This window comes from Molossus molossus, unplaced genomic scaffold (assembly GCF_014108415.1).
Source record: "Molossus molossus isolate mMolMol1 unplaced genomic scaffold, mMolMol1.p scaffold_m16_p_19, whole genome shotgun sequence".
Lineage (NCBI taxonomy): Eukaryota > Metazoa > Chordata > Mammalia > Chiroptera > Molossidae > Molossus > Molossus molossus.
The window spans coordinates 17,614,703-17,637,743 of record NW_023425354.1 but is presented as its reverse complement, the minus strand read 5'-3'; the positions used below and the strand labels follow the sequence as shown (position 1 = coordinate 17,637,743).

Below are 23,041 nucleotides of genomic sequence, written 5' to 3'. Positions count from 1 at the left end.
AAAAAGGAAAACTACCCAGAACTGGGTTTTGACATTCAAGATGAACAATCAGCTTTTAATAATGCTCTTACACATTCAATAATTTTGCTTCAAGAAAAAAAATTAAAAGCTACCTGTAAACTAAAGAATAACTCAAGCCAAGAATGCCCATTTTGAAGAGTCATGGCCTAGCAGTAAAATCATTTCTATGAAGTTTTAGACAATACGAGACTATTTACAACGAAATCAAATCACTTCCGTGTGCAAGAGCATGTCACTGTGCCCTCGGTAATTACACTCATGTAGTCAGAGCTGTAGTACTAAGACAGACAATATATAGGTAGCAGTGTAGCTGCGACATTTCCAGATAATAAAGCCTCCCCGGGGGTAGGTGGTTTCTGTAAGGCATAGGCCCTAAACGCCCAAGAGCCTTCAACCCCTCTCCGAGGCGCGTGCTTTGGCAAAAGCAGAGTCTCCGAAAGGGAAAGGATAAAGGAAAACGGTTCGAAAAGGCAGGAAAGCCTGGGGAGAGGTACTCAAAGTGCACAGGGAGCGCTAGGGGCCCGCAGAGGTTACCGCGCGACCCACCGCAAAGGCGAGTTGGTGGGGCCTGCCGGAGAAAAGGCCTCGCCTAGGAGTTGCAACACACTCTTTCTCCAGTGCGCAGCGCTCGGCCTGGGGGAGGGGGAGGAGGGAAACAGCTGCCAGGGGAGCGGCGAGTCCCGCCCGGCCCGCTCACCGTGAGGGTGTCGTCTATGTAGAGGGGAATCTGCCTCCTCTCGAAGGGGAACTCCTCTTCCCCGTCCCTGCACACTGCCACCAGTCGCGCCATCGTCCCCGACGCTGCCGTTGCCACCGTCACCACCTCCTCCCAGCTGCCGCCGCGCCTCTGCTGCTCCTGCTGCTGCCGCCTCCTCCCAGCTCCTGCCTGCAACAGCCAAACGCCGCGAGCTTAAGCACCCGCCGCCGCGCAGCACATTCGCCACGGGGGGGAGGGAGAAAAGCAGGAGGGGAATGGGGAGTCGAGCTGCGTTTCCCATCACCCGATTCCACACACGCTCAGCCAATCAGCGCCGAGCGGCGACGGGACCCGCCCCCTCGCGCCGCTAGCCCTCCCCACCCCCCCACCGCGGCCGGCCTCCAGTCAGGGTCCAAAGGAGAGGCGGAAGGGACCCTGCGGCCCCGGGGCTTCCCCAGCCCATCAGTGGAGTCCCAGCTCCAGGACCACAACCCACTGCCCTCTTCCCGCCGCCAGGGAGCCCACGGCTGACCCCTTTCTGGGCGTGCCCCGCCCAGTGAGTCCCCAGGGCTGCAGTTGCCCAGCGCGACCCCGCCCCTGGGAGGGGTAGACCCCGCCTCAGCTCTGCGGAGTCCGAGGGGGAAGATTCAGACCCTTTCCTCACCGTTCTCGGCAAAGGCCTCTTGGCTCTGACCTTCACCGTTTTCGTGGTCGCCTCCCTGACCCCCACCTTTGCTCCCCGTTACCGGCTGACGAGGCCCGCGTCAGGACCAGCCTGGGCGGGAGTGCGGCGCCGAATGCCGTTTCCTCTCCGGGATCAGCCGCTCGCGCCACGGGGAGTAGGGGAGGGAGAGCGGGGGACCTGAGGAGGGTGGGGCCGGGAGGAGAGGAGAACGCCGGGCGGGGCTCGGCCTCCTCTCGCGAGACTGTGGACCGCCGCTGCCGGGTCTCTTTCAAAAACCTTAGTGGCGTGGGTGTGGTCCCCCCGAGGCAATCTCGATCAGACGACCGGCGCCTCCCCCAAGTCTAGCTACTGGAATGGGTCCGAAACTGGACTGCTAGGAATGAGTGAGTAGGCCTAAGCCTGAGCCCCCGGCGCTCGCGCCCGGGAACCTCTCCCGAGGGCGAAGGGACTCGAGCCGACTCGGCCCACCCGAGGGTCGGGGCCCAGTGCGGCCCTGGGTGAGTGGGGAGGAGCTGAGGCTTTCGCTGTCAGTGACAGCAAAAGGCGGGAGTAAGGCCAGGGGAGACGAGCATCGGTGGGGTAAGAGACACACTGGGCTGGGTTTCCGGGTGCTTGACGTCGCTTTCCCAGACACCCCGATCAATCAGGAGCCAGCCGCCTCACTGCTCCCCACACCGACACTGCGTGGAGATCCCGCCCAGGAGGCCGCCCGTTCTTCAGGGCTGGCAGTGTTTTGTTGTCCTTGTTACACGTAGAGGCAAAAAGACGACTGGAGAGCGGCTTGTGTGTGCGTCCTCGCCAGAGAAACTTCCTGGGCCGGGTTAATATTAACTCAGGGACTCCGACAGGACACCAGGTCCTTGTGCTAAACTGGTACTGGCCGAAGGCCCTCCCCTCTCACCCTCTCCTGAGAAGCGGAGCTGCTGTCAAGACTGCTCACCTGCACGCTCGTGCCCCCCTGCACTCACGTCCTGCCGCCAAGGCCTCGAAGGCCCATTGGGAAGCCAAAATGATTGTTGGGAAGTACTTTGCCTAGGGAAAGTCTTGCCGATTTTAAGGATAAAAACATTGGCTGCTCGTACAACTAACTAATCCTGATGACAGGTCTGTATTTCCTGGGAGAATAGGCTAGAGCTGTGATACTGACCTTGAAAATATATTTCGGTCTTCACGTGCAGTCTTAGAGATTTACAACAACAAAACCTCATAGTGCGTCCTTAGCCATGTTTTCTTAGGACATTGTGTGGTCACGGTTACAGCAGGTGACATAATAAACTGGGAGGACCATTGTTCGGTCCCAAAAGTAGGATTTTTCTGGTATTTGTGTCTTCTGGCCATGTTGGGAGAGCAAAACTGTGGTTGTTAGCTTAAATCCAGTAGATGTCTAGGATGTGTATGCAGCTTCTGACAGGTTAGACTACATAGCCAAAATTTGGACATTTTTAGAGAACCTTCTGTTTTAAGTAAAAACAGTTCTAAGGAAAAAAGAATACTGTGGCTTTTAAGATCTAAAGGTACTCCTATAAAGACTGTATCAAGTAATGTAAGTACTTTATATCTTTTAAGCTTTCTTTGGATTATGGTTAGTAAAGGACATTGAAAGTAACACATTCAAAATATAGGTGACAATTTTTTTTTTAATCCTCACCCGAGCACATTTTTCCATTTTTTGTTCGGATAGAGTGGGAAGGAGAGAGAGAGAGAGAGACATCGACATCCACATGAAAGTGACACATCGAGTGGCTGCCTCCCGCACGACCCAACCAGGGCCGGGGACAAACTGCAACCAAGGTATGTGCCCTTAGTGAGAACGGAACCCGGGTCTCTCTGGACCACAGGCTGATGCTCTAACCGCTGAGCCAAACAGGCCAGGGCTATAGGTGCTAATTTTAATAACTGTTGTAACTGAATACAACACTGGTACTAGCAAAGAACAGAGTATTTAAATTGGGATTTAAATCTAAGTTAGAACAGGCTTTACAACCCAAATATAAAACATAAGGAAACCACAGCAGTCTCTTTCCATCTAAGATTACTTTACCTGATTTGGATTTGTCCTTTAGGTCTACCTAGCATACTGCTTACTATCTTTAGACAATATTTCACGTACTATAGGTGTTCAATAAATACTTATTGTAAGACTAAAAATGTGGATAATTTGCTACATAAGTTGCTCTTAAGGAGGTAAGGAAAAGCCTGGGTGCTACAAATTTATTAAAATAATACTGAGCCCTGGCCGGTTTGGCTCAGCGGTTAGAGCGTCGCCCTGCGGTTCAGAGAGACCCGGGTTCGGTTCCCGCTAAGGGCACGTACCTCGGTTGCAATTTGTCCCCGGCCCTGGTTGGTCGTGCGGGTGGCAGCCACTCGATGTGTCCCTTTCACATCGATGTTTCTCTCTCTCCCTCCCACTCTACCTGAACAAAAAATGGAAAAATGTCCTCAGGCGAGGATAAAGAAAAAATAATAATAATAATAATAATACTGAGGGAAAATGTTTAGAAAATCATTTCATTGCCAAACAATTTATAGAAGTTTTACCTATGTATCTTCTTAGTTTTAAAGCAGGCACTTATTTTTATTTTCACTGTTAGTCTATCTTCAGCTATAACCAGTAGTGCTGCGGAAATATTTCATGACCAAGTATCTGCATTTAGCTTATCTCTAATTGACAAAATAAGCAATTACTATATTAAAAAGCCAGTTGTTGCCTATTTTTAAATTTAAAATGTTTTTAATTTAAATATTGGCATTGTGAAGGGCAAGGTCAAAGGATTTGAAAGCCAGGAAAGAGAAAGCAATCAACAATGGAGGGCATTTTTGCTGGTAATAAAGAACACTTGGCATGAAAGAGAGATGATAAATTATCAGCAAAATGCCATTATTTTTCTTCTTAGGTCACCATTGTGTGAGAGCCAGCTACAAAAATCAGGCATACATGAGATATGACTGTTCTCCAATCTACCTAGGTTTAAAAGAAAGAGTACTGATTTATTCCTTATTATTTATCTTTATAGACTATACATAAACTCCTACAGAGCAAAGTATTTTTTTTATGATTTATAACACACTGATGCTCAATAATAATAAAACTGTTGTCATCTATTGATACATATGTGGTATCCCCAGTTTATAAAAAAGTCATGTGAATCACTCGCTTTCTGAAGGTCATAGACCAAATTGTATTTTTTTTTTTTTTTTTTTTTGGTACATGCCCCTAGTAGGAACCGAACCCAGGACTCTGGTCCACAGGCCAATGCTCCAACCGCTGAGCCAAACCGATCAGGGCTTTTTTTTTTAATCCTCACCCAAAGACATTTTTGCATTCATCTTCAGATAGAGTGGGAGGAAGAGAGGGGGGAAGAGAGAGAGAGAAACATCGATGTGATAGAGACACATCGACTGGTTGCCACTCACATGACCCTGACCAGGGCCAGGGAAAAACTGCAACTGAGGTACATGCCCTTAGCGGGAACCGAACCCGGGTCTCTTTAGTCTGCCGATGCTCTAACCACTTAGCAAACCAGCCAGGGCCAGATTGTATTCTCTCTTTATTCTCTTTGCCCCTCCCTCCTCTGTCCTCAAATATTGAAAGTTAAAAATTGAGTTAATCGCCCTGGCCAGTTAGAGCATCGGCCCATGGACCAGAGAGTCCCGGGTTTGGTTCCCGTAAGGGCATGTACCTCAGTTGCAGTTTGTCCCCGGCCCCAGTTGGGGTTGTGTGGGTGGCGGCCACTCGATGTGTCTCTCTCACATCAATGTTTCTCTCTGTCCCTTCCTCCCTCTCTCTTCCTCCCTCTCTTGTTCTATCTAAGGATAAATGCAAAAATGTCCTCAGGTGAGGATAAAAAAAAAAAATTGAGTTAATCATAACTGTCACTATATTAACCATGTTGTTTTATGTGGTAAAATCAACAGCAGAATGTTATTTAAATTACCATGGTTGTCCAAATCTATAAATTGGGTTTTCTTTTTCATGAGCTAACAGTGGAAAATTCTGTTGTCTGTCAAAAATAGAAACATATTTTCCACACTCACATTTTTTATAGGGAAAATAATGTCCACAAGTAAAAATGTAAGCCCCTTGTCTGGCCAGTGTGGCTCAGTGGTTGAGCATTGACCCATGCACCAAGAGGTCGCTGGTTCAATTCACAGCACATGCCTAGGTTCTGGGCCAAATCCACAGTGGAGGGAATGCAGGAGGAGGCCAATCGATGTTCTCATCGATGTTTCTATTTCTCTCTCTCCCTCTCCCTCCCTCTCTAAAATCAATCAATCAATCAATCAATAAATAAAATGTAAGCCCCTTGAAGGCAGGGACTTTGTCTTATTTTCTATTGTTTCCCTAGCACCTACCTGTACCTGGTACATTGGAGCTCAATAAATCTTTTTTTTTTTTTTTTTTTTTAATATTGTCTCTTTTTTTTTCTTTATTGATTTTAGAAAAGAGGGAGAGGGAGAGAGAGAGAGAGAGATGGAAACATCAATGAGAGAGAACATTGATTGGTCATCTCCTGCATGCCCCCCAATGGGGATTGGGCCCACAACTTGGACATGTGCCCTGACCAGGAATCGAGCCAGCAACCTCTTGGTGCATGGGTCAGGGTTCAACCAGTAGCCACACTGGCTGGGCGGAGCTCAATAAATCTGTTGAATGGTCTTTTTCCCTCTTCTGTAAAGTAGAATCAAGTCAGAATAGTCTTTTTACTTGTTTTTTGTTGTTGTTGTTGTTTGTTTGTTTTTACTAATTCTTGGTATGAATGCTATTTCATTAGCTTTCTCTTACATGAACATCATAATTGGAGGTAGGTAACACACACGGTACACTTTGTTCTTTGAAATTATGATTCACTATCTGTAATTGTGAGACAAACTTATTGAGAAATATTTACTACCTAGAAAAGGATGAAGGGAGCAGTTACTGACAAGCAGCCGAAGACTAGTTAGACCACATGCTCATCAAGTCATCAAATAACTGACTTTAAATTACCGTTTTTTAAATTCAAGAATATGGAGGGCCTCTTAGCCCTCATCTGAAGGCTTTGAATGGATAAATTGTGGGGGATTAGCACTGTGACTACCATAGCAGGGAAACCAATCACTTTTCCTAGTCATGCTTAGTTTCCATACTATAATCTTGTTAAATTTCAAAAATTTCGCCCTGGCCAATTTTGCTCAGTGGTTAGAGCCTTAGTCCCAAGAAGTCAGTTTCAATTCCTGGGTCAGGGTCATGCGGGAGGCAACCAATGTGTCTCTCACATCAATGTTTCTCTCTCCCTCCCTCCCTCCCTCCCTCCCTCTCTTCCACTCCATCTAAAAAATAAAAATAAATAAAAAAATCAATGGAAAAATATCCTTGAGGATTAACCCCCCCCAAATTTTTTTTTCAAAAGTCTTTTTCATTGAAAATAAAATCTATTTTTTGTTTTTATAGCTATATAACCATTTAACATACTGATTTGAGGGGGATATTCCCTTCAGTAATAGATTACCTCGAAATACAATTTATTGTAGTTAGCAAATATAAAATGGCACATAAATATCCATCATCAATGTAAGTACATATTGAAGTAAACTAATTAATATAATAATCATATCTAACAAATCAGGGGATAAAATTAATTTTGAATTGAGAGGTAACTAAAACTAACAGCAAGTCTATAGTTTAACATTAGAGTAAGTTCTATCTACACTACAAATAATCCAGATTGCTTATCAAATATAAAATTAACTTGAACATCTTACCCTTGTCTGTTGCTGCAATAATCAGCTTTTTACTTGAAATTAGAATGGAATATAGAAAGGCAAATTTTAATTTTTTTCTTGTAATTTTAATTTAAAACTTTTTATGATTAAATTTATTGGAGTGATGTTAATAGGATCATATGGGTTTCAGGTATAGATTTCCATGATACAATCACTGTATATTGCACTGTGTACCAACTAGTCAAATCTTCCATCACCATATATTAGTCTCCCTTTACCGCCCCCTTAAATTTTTTCAGTTACAGTTTACATCCAATATTATTTTGTTAGTTTCAGATGTACAGCATAATTTTTGTTTTTCACCCACTTAACATGATATACAGGGAATATTAGAATTGGAAACTAATTTTTTTTTTAATCTTAAGATTTCGAATAACAGCTTCAAAGGTCTGTTTGGTTTTTAAGATTCAAGCTCTCAATAGGATATTAGACCTTTATACAGCCATGGTTTTATTAAGTTAGACTAAGTACTTGATTTTTTCACTGGTTCTTTCCCCTCACATGGTAGATAAGGCATGCCTGATATGGCCTCTGCCTGTCTCCCTAGCTATTTACCCATGATCTCCCTTTTTGAGGTCATGCCTCTTTCATTTTCACCTTGTGCTAGGTTCCCTCTCAACTCAGGACCTTTGCTGAAGGATTCACTCCCCTTTCCAGCACTTGCCCCCCCAATCCTGCCTAGACACAAAAACACTAACTCCTCATCCTATGATCAGCTGTGGCTCAAAAAAATACCATCTGTGGGGAAATTTTCTTGACTCTGCTAAGTCAGTTGAGTTTTTATTTTTTAATTCAATTTATTAGGGTGATATTGGTTAATAAAATTATATAGGTTTCAGGTATACAATTCTATAATACATCATCTATATATTGTATATTCACCACCCCAGCAAGTCTCCTTCCATCACCGTTGATCCCCCAGCTCAGATCTTGATTTGACACTCTTGGCAACCTATATTTCATGACAACAAAATTTATAACAGTTGTTTAATGTGTTTCTCCCATAGATGCAAGCTCCAAGATATCAGGAAATTTGCTTATTATCCCTAGTACACAATAGGCTAAAAAAAATGAATTAGTCCCAAGGCAAAATTATTGTCTCGTAATTATTAACCGTGCTAACTACATCATACAATTCTATCTATTCTTTGGAGCATTTAACTGTTCTCTGACTTTATAGTATATTAGTATTTGATTTTAAACACTTGCTTTTGCATATACAGGCTTTTTAAAAATATTAAAATTGAGCAGTAAAGAAGTGTTGACAATACCACAATTTACAGATTTTAATTTTAATGTAAATAATATAAAATACATATAATAAAAAAATGCAATATGGTATATACGGTATTAGAAAGTAAAATCCTCCTTCACACCCTCCAATCTTCCAGTGTCACAACTATAAATATGTTTCTTTAAAATATTGAACTTTAATATTCTAACAAGTCACAAGGCTTTGTTTCTTCTCTAATGGTTTGTTTTAGTGTAGATACATTAAAATATCAAGCCTCACTACTGTTATACAATTGAAACTCTTAATTTTATAATAAAATAGTTAACACTGGATTTCAAAAAGCCCGTTTTGTTTTTTTGTTGTTGTTTTTTGGTACATGCCCCTAGCGGGAACTGAACCCAGGACTCTCTGGTCCGCGGGCCAACACTCTAACCGCTGAGCCAAACCAGCCAGGGCCACATTTAATATTTATTCTTCTTCATTAATAGCTCAGACAGACACATCCAACCCTACTGATCACCAAAATTTTATAGTCTTATCTTGCAAGTGTAGTATATATATAATGAAACAGTTGGTAAACATATAAATATTGAGCAAAAACAAGGCCCACAAAGTACTGCTGTGCAATGTATCTACCAACAGGTTGATTAGGCCAGTTGTTATATTTGACAGCAAGAAAAAAATCAACTGGTTTCTGTTTATAGCTGTGATTAAACAATGACTGGGTTTCTTTCTTTCAGCTTCAGAGATTAGAGATTCTGAATGCTTTTTATTTGTAGCAGGAGACTGGATAAGTTTCCAAGAACATGGTACTAGAGCCCCTTTAATTAGAAATTTGGCAAAACTCAAAATTACATCACCCAGTAATAAACTACTAAGAAGTACCAGGCAGGAAGCAACTACCCAAATACAAAAGGCTAAATTGGCCATTCTTCGAGATGCTACTTCTACATTTACCTGAACTATGTAAAGAGATACAAAGAGGCTAATAGCTGTCAGTAGAATACAATATGCTACTTTTATCCAGTCTTTGATATGTGATCTTTTTTTAAGTACATATGACCCTGTTTGCACACCAGCCATGTATATTGCCACATACCCCAAGGTGGATATTATTCCTTCACGGTTGGCATTTAATAAACCGACCCTAGTGCCACTGCCATCAGTGCCATACAAAATTAACCTTTTCAATGGGGTGAAGTCAAGGGCCAGCTGGTATACTACAGTAATGCTGACAGCCACAATCCAGGATTTACTTGGGGGAAAAAACAGCAAAAGCAGTGATGTTATCAATTTTACAACTATTAAGGTAAAGAAAAAGTTCCAGTGAACTCCATACTCAGTTAAATGTTCCTGATAGCCTATGGATTTTATAATGATTAATCGTCCTGTTCCTAGGAAGACTAATGGCCAAACAGAGTACAATGACTTTGTAAAATAATCCAATCTGGACCCTTCCGTATATTTTCTCCTAATCTCTGGACAAACCATTGCAGTGCCAAAAACAAAGCCTCCTACTCCAAAATCCATTGCTCCTGTCCCATAGAGTTCAGTTTTGGCCAATCTTCTGGGGAAAAGTGGGAAGTCCACAGCCAAAATGGCAACAGCAGTAAATGTGCTGTTAATTACACGGAAACAGGAGATGGCTGGAATGTATTCGGATTCTATACTAATTTTTAAGAATTTTTCAAGGATTTTCTGGATGGGCATTCTGGCATAGCAAGTTCTCCGGCAGTATATTTGAAAGAATAGTCCTGCCCCAAAGATAACTAGAGCAAGGTACTCATGGTAGACAAATGAAGACAAAATGGTCAAAGTGGTCACCAGGGGAACTATTAGGAAAACGAAGTCAATGAAGAATCGAGTTCTCCAGGTATGTGAAAAAGAACACAACTGCTGTGAGAGAATGATCAGGAGCCCTCTGCACAGTATACAGAGTACAGGCAAGCACAAGCCCTGGGTAATTTCCAGCACGCTGGTTCCATTGTGGTTACTGACAAAAGCTTCCTTCATCTGCTTTTGAGACATTTTTTTCTTCCTGTGAAAACAAGAGCAAAGGAATGCATTTGTGGAAAAGGTATATATGTACCTGACTTGCTTTCATTCTTGTTATTAAGTTTCACAGCAGAACCTAGGACTAGTGACTCCCCTACCAAGGATTGTAGGAAGAAGCCTAACAATACATTAGGATAAGAATGTCACACTAATAGCATGAAATTATTGGTTAAAAAGCTCTAGCTATTTTCAGTATAAGGCAGACTCAAAAAGAAAGTACATTTGGGATATAAACCCTGAGAATGGAATCAATTGGATAGAAATTCCTATTACAGAACATAGTATATATCATGAAGATTATGTGATGAAAATTGAATACACAGAACTAATGATCTTTAAGTCAAATCTGAGAGAGGGGGAAGAGGAACAGGGGCAGAGAAGGTATTCAGCACAGGATGGAGTTGGGGACCTTGGTTTCTGTTCGGAGTCTCTCTAAAACTATTGCCTCTAGTACACAAATTTGAGTCCTCCAGAGCCTCCTGAGCCCCAGATTGCTCCTTACATTTACAGAGAATCAAATTTCAGGTTAGGTATAAGTAAGTAGAATGGATACTAATGTGGGACGGGGGACACAGCACATACTAATGCTTTTTTAAAAGGATATAAAACGTCTTTCTGCCACATATCGGTGTCTGAAAAGTGGCACACACGAAGAACACGTTTGTTGGCCAAACAAGAACGATGTTGAATAAATGAATGCATGAGGCCGAGCAACAGGACTGCGCGGTAACAAACCGATTGGCTAGCCTTTGAAAATAAGAGTCCTCTTCCACCACCGCGTCAGGCCCTTATACCTCCCGTGCTCCGGTTGGTCTCGGAGTCCCCCCGGCAGAGGGCCGTCTACGTCGGTCGGGCTGCCGGGTTTCCACCGTACCCGCGGGACAACGCGGGAGCTAGACAGCTTCCGCCTCGGAGCCGCGCTTCCGGCCAACGGGGGGCGTCCTGCGCTTCCGGGCTGGCGGGTTCCGCGCGCACCCAGCCCAGCGTGGTGCCGGTTTCCCACGCCACCTCCCTCACGGGGTTGCCCAGCCCAGGTCCTCCCGGGTCTGGCCGTGGGCCGGTACGTCAGAGGGGCCCGGAGCGGAAAAGGCGTGTCATACTCCACACCGCTGCTCAGACCCCACGCGGAGCCTGTCAGAGTGATGGGGTCAGAGGGCCCCGCGCAGCATTCGGCCATGGCGTCCCCTGCGGAGACTCCAAACCCAGTGAGGGCCCGGAGACCCAGGAGACCCTGCCTCCCACGCCTCTCCCGCGGGAACACCCGAGGCCTCCCTTTCACCCCCTCTTACCCTAGACTCTCAGAATAGTTTGTCCCAGGTCCAGCCTGCAACTCCGGATCCCCGCTTCCCGAGCGGGCCACGTGCGCCCAGCGCCGCGAGTGCGCGCCCCGCCCTGGGGGAGGAGCCGGCGGCCCGGGCCACTAAGCCAGAGCGGCTGCGGCGGGGTGCGAGCCCGCAGTCGGCTTTCTCTCCCGGCTTCGCTCCCGCCCCTCCTCTTCCCTCTGCTCCCCCGGCTCTTCCCTCCGCCCCACCCGGCCCGCCCGCTTTTCCTGTCGGGCTCGGCGGGGGCCGCACGCTCGGCGGCTCAGGCTGTGGGATCGGTGAGTGCCACCCCCATCCCTGATCTGAAGCCCTTCAGTGACCCCGAAGGGGCAGGGGGCGGGTTTGCCCCCGGAGCGCTGAGGAAGAAGGGGGCATCTCCCCTTTCCAAAGCGCCTTTTCTCTGCCCATTCCCTTTTCTTTTTGACCCTCTATATCCCAGGAGGGCCAGGAGCTTTCATGACCAAGGACCTTTCATGGTCACGCTCCACCTCTCCACTTTGCCGGCAGCCGGAGACCGGCGGGGGGAAGGTCCCGGTTGGCAGGCTGGGTCCCCTCCCCTGCTCCTCTCCTGGTCCTGCGTAGGGACCGGGGAGGGGGGCGGCTGGCCCCGGGAGGCGTCAGGGCAGCCGCGTCCTTGGCTGGGGTCACATCCACCTTCCCGGGAAGGACATATTCTCCCCGTGACAGGTGCTGAAGGAGCGGCATCCCAGCCCTGGGCCCAGCGGGCACTTCGCCAGGACCGGGAGCCCCGGGTTCCCGCCGGGAACCTCAGGGCGGGGCCGGGCTAGGCTACCAGGACCCTTACTCCGCTCTTCCATTCCGCCCTCCAACTGTCCCCCGAGCCTGACGCTGGGGAGAAGGAGGAGCTGGCAATCAGGTTGCCGCTTGCCTTGCTTTGCCTTAGTGTTTCTTCTATTCATTACCGGCTCCCTCCTGCCCACAGTGGTCACACCCTTTCCAGAACTTCTTGGCTGGTAACCGCGAAGCCGATTAGGAGCAAGAGCGGGAAGAACTGGAGAAAACCACTCTAACCTGACTTGACTCTGGCTGAGAGCTGACACAGCACGTAACCCACATTTGCGAAGAGCTCTCGCAGGTCCTACTAGCCCATTTGATCCTGAACTCTGCGCTGTGAGGTCTGAGTATTAGTATTCCTTTTTGCAAACTACAGGGGTTTGGGGTGGGGCTGCAAATCTTCTGGGCCAGTGTGATGTGGAGGATGAAGACACTGGGAGAAAGAGAAGCCTCCTGCTCTATCCTCTCCACTACACAGAAATATCCTATTGTAGTATAGCCGGTAGTTGTGGGGTAGGAGGCTGAAGTCAACTAGATGCTCCAGGAAGAGAAATGTGGGAGAGAAATCACAGCTGTCATTCACTGGTAAGTCACATCACCTTCCTGGTCCACTTGGAATCCTCCTCTTGCAAATGGAGATAGTAAAATCTACCTCACAAGGAGTGGTTGTGAAGGTTGCAAATGAGAAAATAAAACAGAGAGCTCTGGTGATCTGCATCGGAGGGGACGTGGGCTTTGGAGTCTAACCCCACAACTTCTTGTGCTCTGCCTCTAGTCCTCTCTAAGGTGAGCTTCCAGTTAAGGGAGTTTTGTTCTTGAGTTCCTGGAGCCCTCTGCAGAGCTGTCCCTTGGATGGGATGCAGTGTTCAGGATGAATGTGTCCAACATGTTCTGATGTCCTTCTTTGCCTGAATTGTTCATTTTCCAGTTTCCATGGAAGTTCCTATTCCTGAGTTCATTCAAAGGCTAAGATGTATTCAGAGCCTTGAGAAAGTCTCCATCAAAGTTAATCCATTACAGACACCCCTCATCTTTATCTTGCTTTGCTGGGGCAGTGTGCAACCTGGGAAATTCTGAATCTGAAGGTTACTTACAGCTTTTCAGAGATTGGCTTAGGCCCAGCCTCTCAACGCCCCCTCTCTCATAAGAATTCCTCTGAAATTCTCATCTTCTTAAAGTTGACACTGGAGTGTTCCACTTGATTAGTGCCCTAAAATATTGTTAATTATACTAACAATGTTCCCCCCCTGAGTGAATATTTAGATTTGTACTTTGGGGGGTGCTTTTAATCCATGACCTCATTGACCTTCACAACCACTCCTTGTGAGGTAGGTTTTACTATCTCCATTTGCAAGATGAGGATTCCAAGGGGGCCAGGAAGGTGATATGACTTACCAGTGAATGACAGCTGTGATTTCTCTTTCACATTTCTCTTCCTGGAGCATCTAGTCGACTTCAGCCTCCTACTCCACAACTACCGGCTATACTACCCTGGGATATTTCTGCCTAGAGGAGAGAATAAAGCAGAAGGCTTCTCTTTCTCCCAGTGTCTTCATCCTCCACATCACACTGACCCAGAAGATTTGCAGCCCCACCCCAAACCTCTTTAATAAAACTAGCCCTGAGGAGCCCAGGGAGCCTCCAGAAGCTCTTGTAAAAGTTTCCCCTGTTCCCTAATTGACAGGGAACAGAAAAGACTCCCTCTCTGCCCAGGCTCACTCTGGTTCTCACTTTGGTTCCTCTGCTTAATTTGAGGAGCAGTGGTGAATCACCCTGAAGAAACCTTCACCTGTGTGTGGCCCTTGTCTTCTCTCTCGTGCCATAGGCTCTGGAGTGACTCATCTCAGATTCCTCCAGGACTGAGCCCTTTTCTGGACCCATGCCCCAACCTGTGTCCTCATGACTGGGTGGATAGCACTCCTTGTGCCTGCAACCCAGAACCCTGGCTGACCACACTGAAGCAGGATGCTCCAGCAGGTAAAACCTCACCCTAAGACAACCCAGGGCTCAAAGCACCCTGAAGCACCTTCACATCTTTTGCTTGTCTCAATGCAGCTTCAGTACCCTACGTGGAAGGAAGGAACAGACCCCCCTTTAAAGGTCTTCTTTTCTCTCTTTAGGTAGTTATTCCAATGCCTTTCATCTGTTGTTAAAAGTTTTTCCTGGCCGGTTTGGCTCAGCAGTTAGAGCGTTGGCCTGTGGACCAGAGTCCTGGATTCAGTTCCCGCTAAGGGCACGTACCTCCTTTGCAGTTTGTCCCCGGCCCCAGTTGGGGTCGTGTGGGTGGCAACCACTTGATGTGTCTCTCTCACATCAATGTTTCTCTCTCTCTCTTTCTCCGTCTCTTCCTTTAGCTCTATCTCAAGATAAATGCAAAAAAAAAATTCTTCCTAATACCTAATTTGCATCTCTCCTGTTGTAGTTTATAGCTCTTTTCCCTGGGGTGGATAAGGGAATCCTAAGGGCACTTTGGTGACCTTACAAGCCTGAACCAGTGAGGAAGTCCTGGGAGATGTCATTGCCAGCCTGAATTGTTGAGGCACAATAGAAGCCTGGGGCTTCCAAAAGGAGGTGAAGCTGAGATATCCCTGGAGATATCTCCTTGAAGCTGAGCCTTAAAGAATAAGTAGGAGTCCTGGCATGTGTAGCTCAAGTCCTGTGCACTAGAAGGTCATTGGTTCAATTTCCGGTCAGGACACTTACCTAGGTTGTGGGTTCAATCCCTGTACAGGAGGCAACTGATTGATCTCTCTCTCTCTCACGTCGATGTTTCTCTCTCTCCCCCCTTCTCTTCCACTCTATCTAAAAAATCAGTGAAAAAATATCCTCAGATGAGGATTAACAACTACCAAAAATTAGGAGTTAGCCAGGAAAATAAGCAGTCCAGACAAAAAATTTGGTCTGAAAAAATGTGGGAGAGATGACCTATGTGGATATGTAGAAGGATTCTGATAAATGGATCACAGGTTGCATGGGGGGTTGTTATTGGGACATGAAACCTACCCTTACTCCAGATCTCTGTCACTCAGAAAAGGCTACTGTGGCCCAGGCCTGCAGGAATCCAAATCACCCTTCGCTGTGAAGCCTCATCTTATATCCATGTCATTCTTCACATGCAGCTCTTGTCCAGAGAGAATGCCAGTAGATAATTGCTGAATTTTTATTTACTAAGCATTGCCAGGCACTGGGCTGAGGAAGATGTTTAATATGGTACCTGCCCTCAAGGACTTCGTGGTCTAATGGAGTCCTAGGCAGGGAAGTGCCTGAAACCCAGCCGGATAACTGAGTGTGAGGTCGCCAGCCTCAAGGGAGCCATGGTAGACACTGACTCTTGACCTTCCTGAAGCCTTTTGGGTCATGAAATAGGCTTCAGGGCTGGAGAGAAGCAGACATGACAGTTGTCTGCTCTGAACTTTTTATGGTTTGTAATGTTCATCATAACCATTGTAGCAGCCACTCTGCATTGAGTCCTTGCTATGTAGTAGGCACTATGATAAGCATTTTACACATATAATTTTGTTTAGTTCTGGAGAAAGACAGTATTATATACACAGTGCTGTTATGTCCCCATTTGGGGTATAAGGCCAGAGATGTTAAGTTACTTATTCAAGGTCACATTCATTATAAGCAATGTGGAAAATATAGACAAGCAAAGAAAACATTAATATAACCCATAATTATACAACCCAGAGATAACTAACATTTTAGAGACTCTCCTAGATTTTTTTCACATAAATATTTTTAAAACATTTAAAGATATACTCTTTTTGTAGTCTTTATTCCATTGTAAGAATGAACTATAGTTTAAGCTATCTACGACTTGGAAATGTGGGTTGTTTTCAATTATAAGTGACTCATGTACACCAAACATTCTTATAGTCTTTTATATAGGATCATTTTCTAGAAACAGAATTGCAGGCTCAAGGGACATATTTAGTTTTATTTATTTGTTTATTTATTTTTTTATTTTTCTTTATTTAAAAAAAATTTTTTTTCCTTTATTGATTTTAGAGAGGAAGTAAGAGGGAGAGAGAGAGATAGAAACATCAATGAGAGAGGACATCAATTGGCTGCCTCCTGCAGCCCTCCCCTCACCCCCCCCCCCCCCCCCCCCAGGGATTGGGCCCACAACCTGAGCATGTGCCATGACTGGGAATTGGACCAGCAACCTCTTGGTGCATGGGTGAATGCTCAACCATTGAGCCACACTGGCTGGGCTCTTTATTGATTTTAGAGAGAAGGAGAGAGATAGAGACATCAATGAAGAAGAACTTCAGTTGGCTACCTCCCCATTGGAGATCGGGCCCACAACCTGGGGATGTACGCTGACTGGGAATCGAACCAGCAACCTCTTGATACATGGGTTGATGCTCAACCACTGAGCCTCACCAGCCGAGTGGAACATATGTAGTTTTAAGGCCCTTGATTTATTGTTGCCTAATTAGAAGAGCTGCTTTTATTTATTTATTAATTTTTTTATCCTCACCTGAGGACATTTTTTCATTTTTTGTTCAGATAGAGTGGGAGGGAGAGAGAGAGAGAGAGAGAGAGAGAGAAACATTGACGTGAAAGGTACACATCAAGTGGCTGCCACCTGCCCAACCAGGGCCGGGGACAAACTGCAACTGAGATACGTGCCCTTAGCGGGAACTGAACCCGGGTCTCTGGACCGCAGGCCGACGCTCTAACTGCTGAGCCAAATCGGCCAGGGCAGAAGAGTTGCTTTTAAAAGACTAATAATAGCTAATACGGGGTGAGGGGCATATGCCAGGTGCCTTTTTAAAACACTTTATATGCTTATCATCTATGAGGTAGGTACTGTCACCATTCCTATTTTACAGATGAGGAAAATAGAGGCACAAAGAGATTAAGAAATTTACATAAGATCCACCCCACGCCCAAAAAAACAGAGGGATATACAGGGATCCAGCCATGCTCTGACCTCAGCATTTATTCTGGAGGCCAAGACTCTGCCTTCTGCATCATAGTGGGCCCAAGTTCAGATAAGAGGCATCATCTTTGGAAAGAAACTTGTTACTGGGCCTCTCAGATGACACTTGCCACCTGGGCTTGGGGGGTTTGAACTTGTAGGGTTCACTAGTCTCATTGGAAACCCACACATGTCATCACAGTCCCCTTCCTCCAAAAGCAGATTTTAGCCAGGTTACTGTCTTCTACTCCTCATGCCATCTTCCCTACATCCCCCAGAGAGACAAGAGGAGAAATGGGGAGAAAAACATGTGGAAAGTGTTGGGATCATGCATGGGCGAGGAAGGAGAAAGGACCTGTTCCCCTTGGTGCTTTTTTTTTTTTTTTTTGCATTTATCTCAGATAAAGCGGGAGGGAGAGAGGCAGTAAGAGAGAGAGAGAAACATCGACGTGAGAGAGACACATCGAGTGGTTGCCACCAACACGACCCCAACCAGGGCCGGGAACAAACTACAACCGAGGTACGTGCCCTTAGCGAGAACTGAACCCAGGACTCTCTGGTCCTCGGGTTGACAGTCTAACTGCTGAGCCAAACTGGCCAGGGCGGTGCCCATTTTTTACCTCATCTGACTTCTGAGCCTCTTAAGTAGACCCAGGGCAGAGGAAACTAATTGTGTAATTAGCCAGACTAAATTTAAGCCCCAAGAGGCAGGTGATGAAAGCGTGGAGCTACCTCACAGCTGATTTTTCATCTCAAGTTGAATGGTTTCTTTGAGAAAAGGCCCAAAGCATGGTTCTTTTCCTCTGTGATTCTCCTATTCCCCCTCCCCCCACCTTCCCGCCCCACCATGGCCCCTAAGCCTACCAGGCCCAAGAAGGCTAGTAGCTGGCTAGCCTGGAAGCTGGAGCTCATGGCATAGGAAATGAGATAGCATTTATTGATTTATTGAGGATATACTGTGTGCTAATGATTAAGTGCTCTATATATCGCTTATTTTTCCCCCCAATAGCCCTGTGAACTGGTTTTATTTTTTTTATTTACAAATAAACTGTGGCTGAGAGAGGTTAAGTAACTTACCCAAGCTCACACGCCTAACAAGTGGCAGAACTGAAATTTGAGCCCAACCAGACTACGATACTGGAGGCCAATTCTCTTTCCACTGCACAGGCCTCCACTCCTACATAGCTGCCTGCTGGTCTGAGTCCCAGCTCTCCTGGCCCTGTTATTTCCTCCCAGGTTAATGGCCATAGTTCAGGCCTTGATGCCCATGGCGGGGAAGCCCTCAGAGAAGACCTGCAGGAGTTTCTGGGCCAGGAGGCCCCACTGCACCTGCTGGATGACCTCACCAAGGTGAATCCTGTGACATTGGAGACAGGTATGGGCCTCCCTCTCAATAGTGTCGCCTTCAAGGAGGTGAAGGTTTGGTGTGGGTCTTCAGCACAGCTTCCCCTGGCCAGACCGAGGCAGGCAGGACTCCTGACCTGGAGCCAGATAAGCTGCTTTAGACCTGCCTGACAGCTACACCTGGGCTCCCCAACACAGACTTTACTCCAGATTTGGTGCTCATCTTAATTAGATCTTGTACCTATTCATCGGGGAGTTGCTGGGCTCTAATGTCTCTTGGCTAATTGCAGAGGGAGTGCTGTTAGACAGATGTTTGTGTGTGCGTGTGTCTATAGTTGAGCCAGAGTTTGCTAAAAGCACCTCTGCCTCAGTCCTGAGGTGTTTGCAGGCCCGGTACATGGCAGACACGTTCTACACCAATGCTGGCTGCACCCTGGTGGCTCTGAACCCCTTCAAACCCGTCCCTCAGCTCTACTCGCCAGAGCTGATGAGAGAGTACCACACTGCTCCTCAGCCCCAGGTAAGACTCAGCCACTTCCTGGACCTCAAGGCTACCCTACCTCCCTTTCAGCCTCCTTGCAGCTTCCCTGTCTTTATCCGTATGTTCATCAGCCATGCAGTCATTCAAAACCTGCTGGTGCCACAGCCCTGCCCACCAAGAGCTCAAGGGATTTAGGATACATGACAGTGGTACAAAGTGGGAGATAAGTAAATATTTGTTTAATTGAGTTTGGGACATAGGACAGAGTATGTTTTTCTTATTTGTGGATGTATGCATAGGAAAGGATTTACAAAGGTGTATTTGTGTATTTCACAAACCACTAAAATTGCATGCACTAAGGATTACCCTAGAACATTCAGCACATGTTCATCTTTACTGAGAGGAATCAATTCTTATAGGGGTGAGGATGGGGCAATGCAGACGGGATAGTCCAGCTGGTGTTCAAGTGCATCGTGTGTTCAGCGAGAAGCAAGCGCAGACTTGCTGGCAGGAAGGGGCTTGAGGAGAGAGGCAGTAGATGAGGTAGGAAGAGAAAAGCTGAGGCTGCTGGGGAAGGGTCTGAGGCATCACAGCAGGCGGAGAGAGTCCACAAAGCTGCTTCCCAGGAGTGGAAGTGAGACTGAACAGAGCCCACGGTGGGAACTATTGCTCTGGAAGTTGGGGGAAGTTGTGTTGAGGAAGGTGAGACAGGAGGCAGGGAGAACAGTTAGAGAGTTTGCAATAGTCCAGGTGAAAAGTGGGGCAAGAGCAGGCGGAGAGGGCAGCTCTGACACCATCCAGAACTGTGCCTTCTCCCGTCAGGAAGCTGTGGGTAAGGGATCACTGTGGGGTGGGCAGTGCTGGGCTGGCTAGGCATTGTGCAGACGGGCTGGCCCGCCAGAAACTCACTCATGGTTAAGCCTGCAGGTGGGATCCACGTGAAGTCTGTCCTGAGAGCCCATATCTCACCGACTGTCTGCCTCCCCAAAGGCAAAAGCCGTATCACAGTCCCTTCTGTTTCCCCAGTGCCCACCTTGATACCTAGCACATTAAGGACAATTAACATTGGGTGATGGAAAGGAGAACAGCGGCCATGGGGTGCAAACCAGGTGGTTCCACTTACTTGCTGAGTGGCCTTGGGAAGGTTATTGAGCCCCTCTGAACCTCAGATTTCTCATCTGTAAAATAGGCTTAGCTCTCCAACTAATGCAGACTTCTTAGGCAGTCACTTGAAAGTTCTTTGCAAACTGCCAAGTACAATAACAAAATAATAAAGAGCAGAATAAGACTTAAGATAAAATAGGAGTATAAAGTGTTCAAGTCTAGCTCTGCTTCCAGACTGAGAGGAGATGAGTGGGTAAAGCCGCCACGGGGGTCCCACAGTTGGGTCTAACACTGTTACATCCAAGAAGTTTTTGTAGAGGAAGCCTCTTGGCACTGCTGTTGGTAGGCTTCCCATCTCGACCATTACTAGATTAGCCATTCCTTGAAGACAGCCATTCCCTCACGTGACCTTTCGTCCCTTGATGTTTCAGAAACTGAAGCCCCACATCTTCACTGTGGGCGAACAGACCTACAGGAATGTCAAGAGCCTGATTGAGCCAGTCAACCAGTCTATTGTTGTCAGTGGAGAGAGTGGTGCTGGAAAGGTAGGAGAGCCTCTTTCCTGCCCTGTTAACTTCGTGACTGGCTGGGTGGGCAGAGAGGTAGGGGGTCATTCCTCATGGAGCCATTTGCTACCTAGTCATTCCCAACTAGTCTGTGTGTAGTGGTAGGCAAGCTGGAAAGGAAACCAAGAGAGGATTCTAGTCCAGACTCTTTCACCATCTCTAATGTAACCCTCGGTGAGATACTTTCCTCCCCAAGGCTTAGCTGTCTCATCACAGGTCTCTCCCAGCTCTCTACCAGTGGAAACAAAAGTTAGCTGTTGGGGATTCCAGCCTAGTGGTTCAGAGCACATCGGAAAGATCGCTTCTGAAACCTCAGTTCTTTCACCTGAAAAATGGCAAGGAGGGCAGGACCAGCACCAAACTCTTAGGGCTTCTGGAGACTTAAGTGAACCAGTGCACACAGGCTCTGCAGGTAGCTGGGGTTACTTGTGGGAAAGGGTGTGTTGGAGTAGCCCACCTGCATCCTCTGTGTTGCCCATGGTAGCAAGGGCAGTGCCTTGGGCCAGAAGCTCCTGGTGTGGTCATGTGGCTCCCTGGGTGGCAGAACAACAGGTGAGACTGAGCGTTGCACAAGGATGGGTGAGGAGTTGCACAGCTGGTCAGAGGAGGCTGCTGGCCCAGGCCTCGCCACCTTGCCAAGCCTCACCCAGCCACCCACCCTTTCCACAAAACTTACCTTCACAAGGGATTCTCATATATATATATATAGTTTTTGTTTCTTGATTTGAGAGAGAAAGGGAGAGGGAGAAGGAGAGGGGGAGAGAGAGAGACAGAGAGAGAGAGACAGAGACATCAGTGAGATAAAACATTGATTGGTCTCCTCCTGCATGGATATGTGCCCTGACTGGGTATCGAACCAGTGACCTCTTGGTGCATGGGTTGACACTCAACCTCTGAGCCATACCAGCCAGGCTCACAAGGGATTCATTGTACCATAAACCCCCTCTGTCTATACTCACACATGAGGGTATTACTGAGCACCTGCCAGATTCTAGGCCCTGGGCTAGCCACTGAGGCTGGCAGGGAAGGAACAGAGATGAAAAATGCAATGTCCAGCTTTCAGGGGGCTCTTAGTCCACTGGGAAAGATGGACAAGGAAACAGATAAAGACAGTAAGCTGCAGGGATGAGGACTTGGACTTGGGTGAGGAGGGGATCTTTGAGAGCTGAATCAAGGTGGACAGTGCAATGGCAGATGTCCAGCTCCTGAACAAAGCCCACTGTCCCTCCGGGGAGCTCAGGCTGGACCTGGCTCGAGACTCATGCAACCAAAGCTCAGTAACCCGTTATTGAGCAGCCGCTGTGATCATGGGCTGGGCCTGGTATGTTTTTTAAATTTATTTTTAACAAAGAGCAAAGTTGCATAGTTCAAAAGTCAAGCAATACTACAAGGCTTGCAAAGAAAAACAGCAACCCCTGCCCCATATTTCTCAACTCTCTCTGGCTGCTATCACATCTGTAGCAGTTTATTTGGGTGTTTTAATCATATTTCTAATCGACATGCTTATATTGTTAGTTACTGTTTTTTTCAGTTTTGGACCTAATCTTTTTATTTCCTACTTTGATGAGGATTTAGTCCTATTTTCCTGCCCCTTAACACATATGTAATTTAATCATGATTTCTAATTAAGTTAATATGCAGTTTGCAGTTTTTACATTATAACCAAGTATATATTGTTCACAGCAGAACCATATAATCTACAATTATATTTCCTTGTATAGTTTTTACTCTCCCTCACTTAATGACCCCATTATTTCACTTGTTTAGTTTCTACATGCCTGTTATTAAATTATTACTAAACTCGTCACCAAAGCTTTTCTAGCCTGTTCAACTGTCAAGTACATCAGGTTCTTTTTTTTTTTTTTTTTGTGGTGCCCTTCCCAGAGCTCTCGGATCTGCTCCCGCCTGAGCTGGTGGCTGCCCTGGGAGCGCTCTGCCTCCCTCTGCGCTCCACAGTGCCCTCTGTCCCGGGATAAATCCCACTGCGATCCTGGCTTCCCTCTTCCTTCACTGCCTTGTTTTTATGGAGCACATTCTCTAGTAG

General features: G+C 46.5%; 3 protein-coding genes across 10 annotated transcripts in view; 1 reads left to right on the top strand and 2 right to left on the bottom strand.

The window, feature by feature from the left end:
- The window catches only part of GGNBP2 (gametogenetin binding protein 2), a 35,296-nt gene extending 33,742 nt beyond the window's left edge, over positions 1 to 1,554 (bottom strand). For 3 of the 6 annotated variants that reach the window (XM_036268219.1, XM_036268226.1, XM_036268221.1), the window contains exons 1-2: positions 1,383 to 1,525; positions 719 to 907 (exon numbers count right to left, since the gene is read on the bottom strand). In XM_036268219.1, coding sequence (XP_036124112.1) covers positions 719 to 811 — 93 coding nt within the window. In that variant the 5' untranslated portion in view covers positions 812 to 907; positions 1,383 to 1,525. Of the gene's footprint in view, positions 1 to 718; positions 908 to 1,382 lie in introns of all 6 variants that reach the window. The other 3 variants (XM_036268223.1, XM_036268225.1, XM_036268220.1) reach the window with 2 other exon arrangements.
- Positions 1,555 to 8,916: 7,362 nt separating this feature from the next.
- On the bottom strand, positions 8,917 to 11,794 carry PIGW (phosphatidylinositol glycan anchor biosynthesis class W). Of its 2 annotated transcripts, none has more exons than XM_036269135.1 (2): positions 11,745 to 11,794; positions 8,917 to 10,438 (listed from the first exon to the last, which is right to left on the bottom strand). In XM_036269135.1, exon 2 carries the CDS (start codon positions 10,426 to 10,428, stop codon positions 8,917 to 8,919), a length of 1,512 nt encoding a protein of 503 aa, XP_036125028.1. In that variant the 5' UTR covers positions 10,429 to 10,438; positions 11,745 to 11,794. The 2 variants fall into 2 exon arrangements, with proteins under 2 accessions (XP_036125028.1, XP_036125029.1); XM_036269136.1 differs by lacking the exon at positions 11,745 to 11,794 and adding an exon at positions 11,250 to 11,298.
- A 2,608-nt stretch (positions 11,795 to 14,402) lies between these two features.
- The window catches only part of MYO19 (myosin XIX), a 30,893-nt gene continuing 22,254 nt past the window's right edge, over positions 14,403 to 23,041 (top strand). For both annotated transcript variants that reach the window (XM_036269751.1, XM_036269752.1), the window contains exons 1-4: positions 14,403 to 14,549; positions 18,739 to 18,877; positions 19,218 to 19,366; positions 20,863 to 20,976. In XM_036269751.1, the coding sequence (XP_036125644.1) occupies positions 14,538 to 14,549; positions 18,739 to 18,877; positions 19,218 to 19,366; positions 20,863 to 20,976 (414 nt within the window). In that variant the 5' untranslated portion in view covers positions 14,403 to 14,537. The remainder of the gene's footprint in view (positions 14,550 to 18,738; positions 18,878 to 19,217; positions 19,367 to 20,862; positions 20,977 to 23,041) is intronic.

What these genes read in the sequence shown, in the direction of transcription:
- PIGW (XM_036269135.1), bottom strand. Translation starts at nt 10,428, where the DNA reads ATGTCTCAAAAGCAGATGAAGGAAGCTTTTGTCAGTAACCACAATGGA.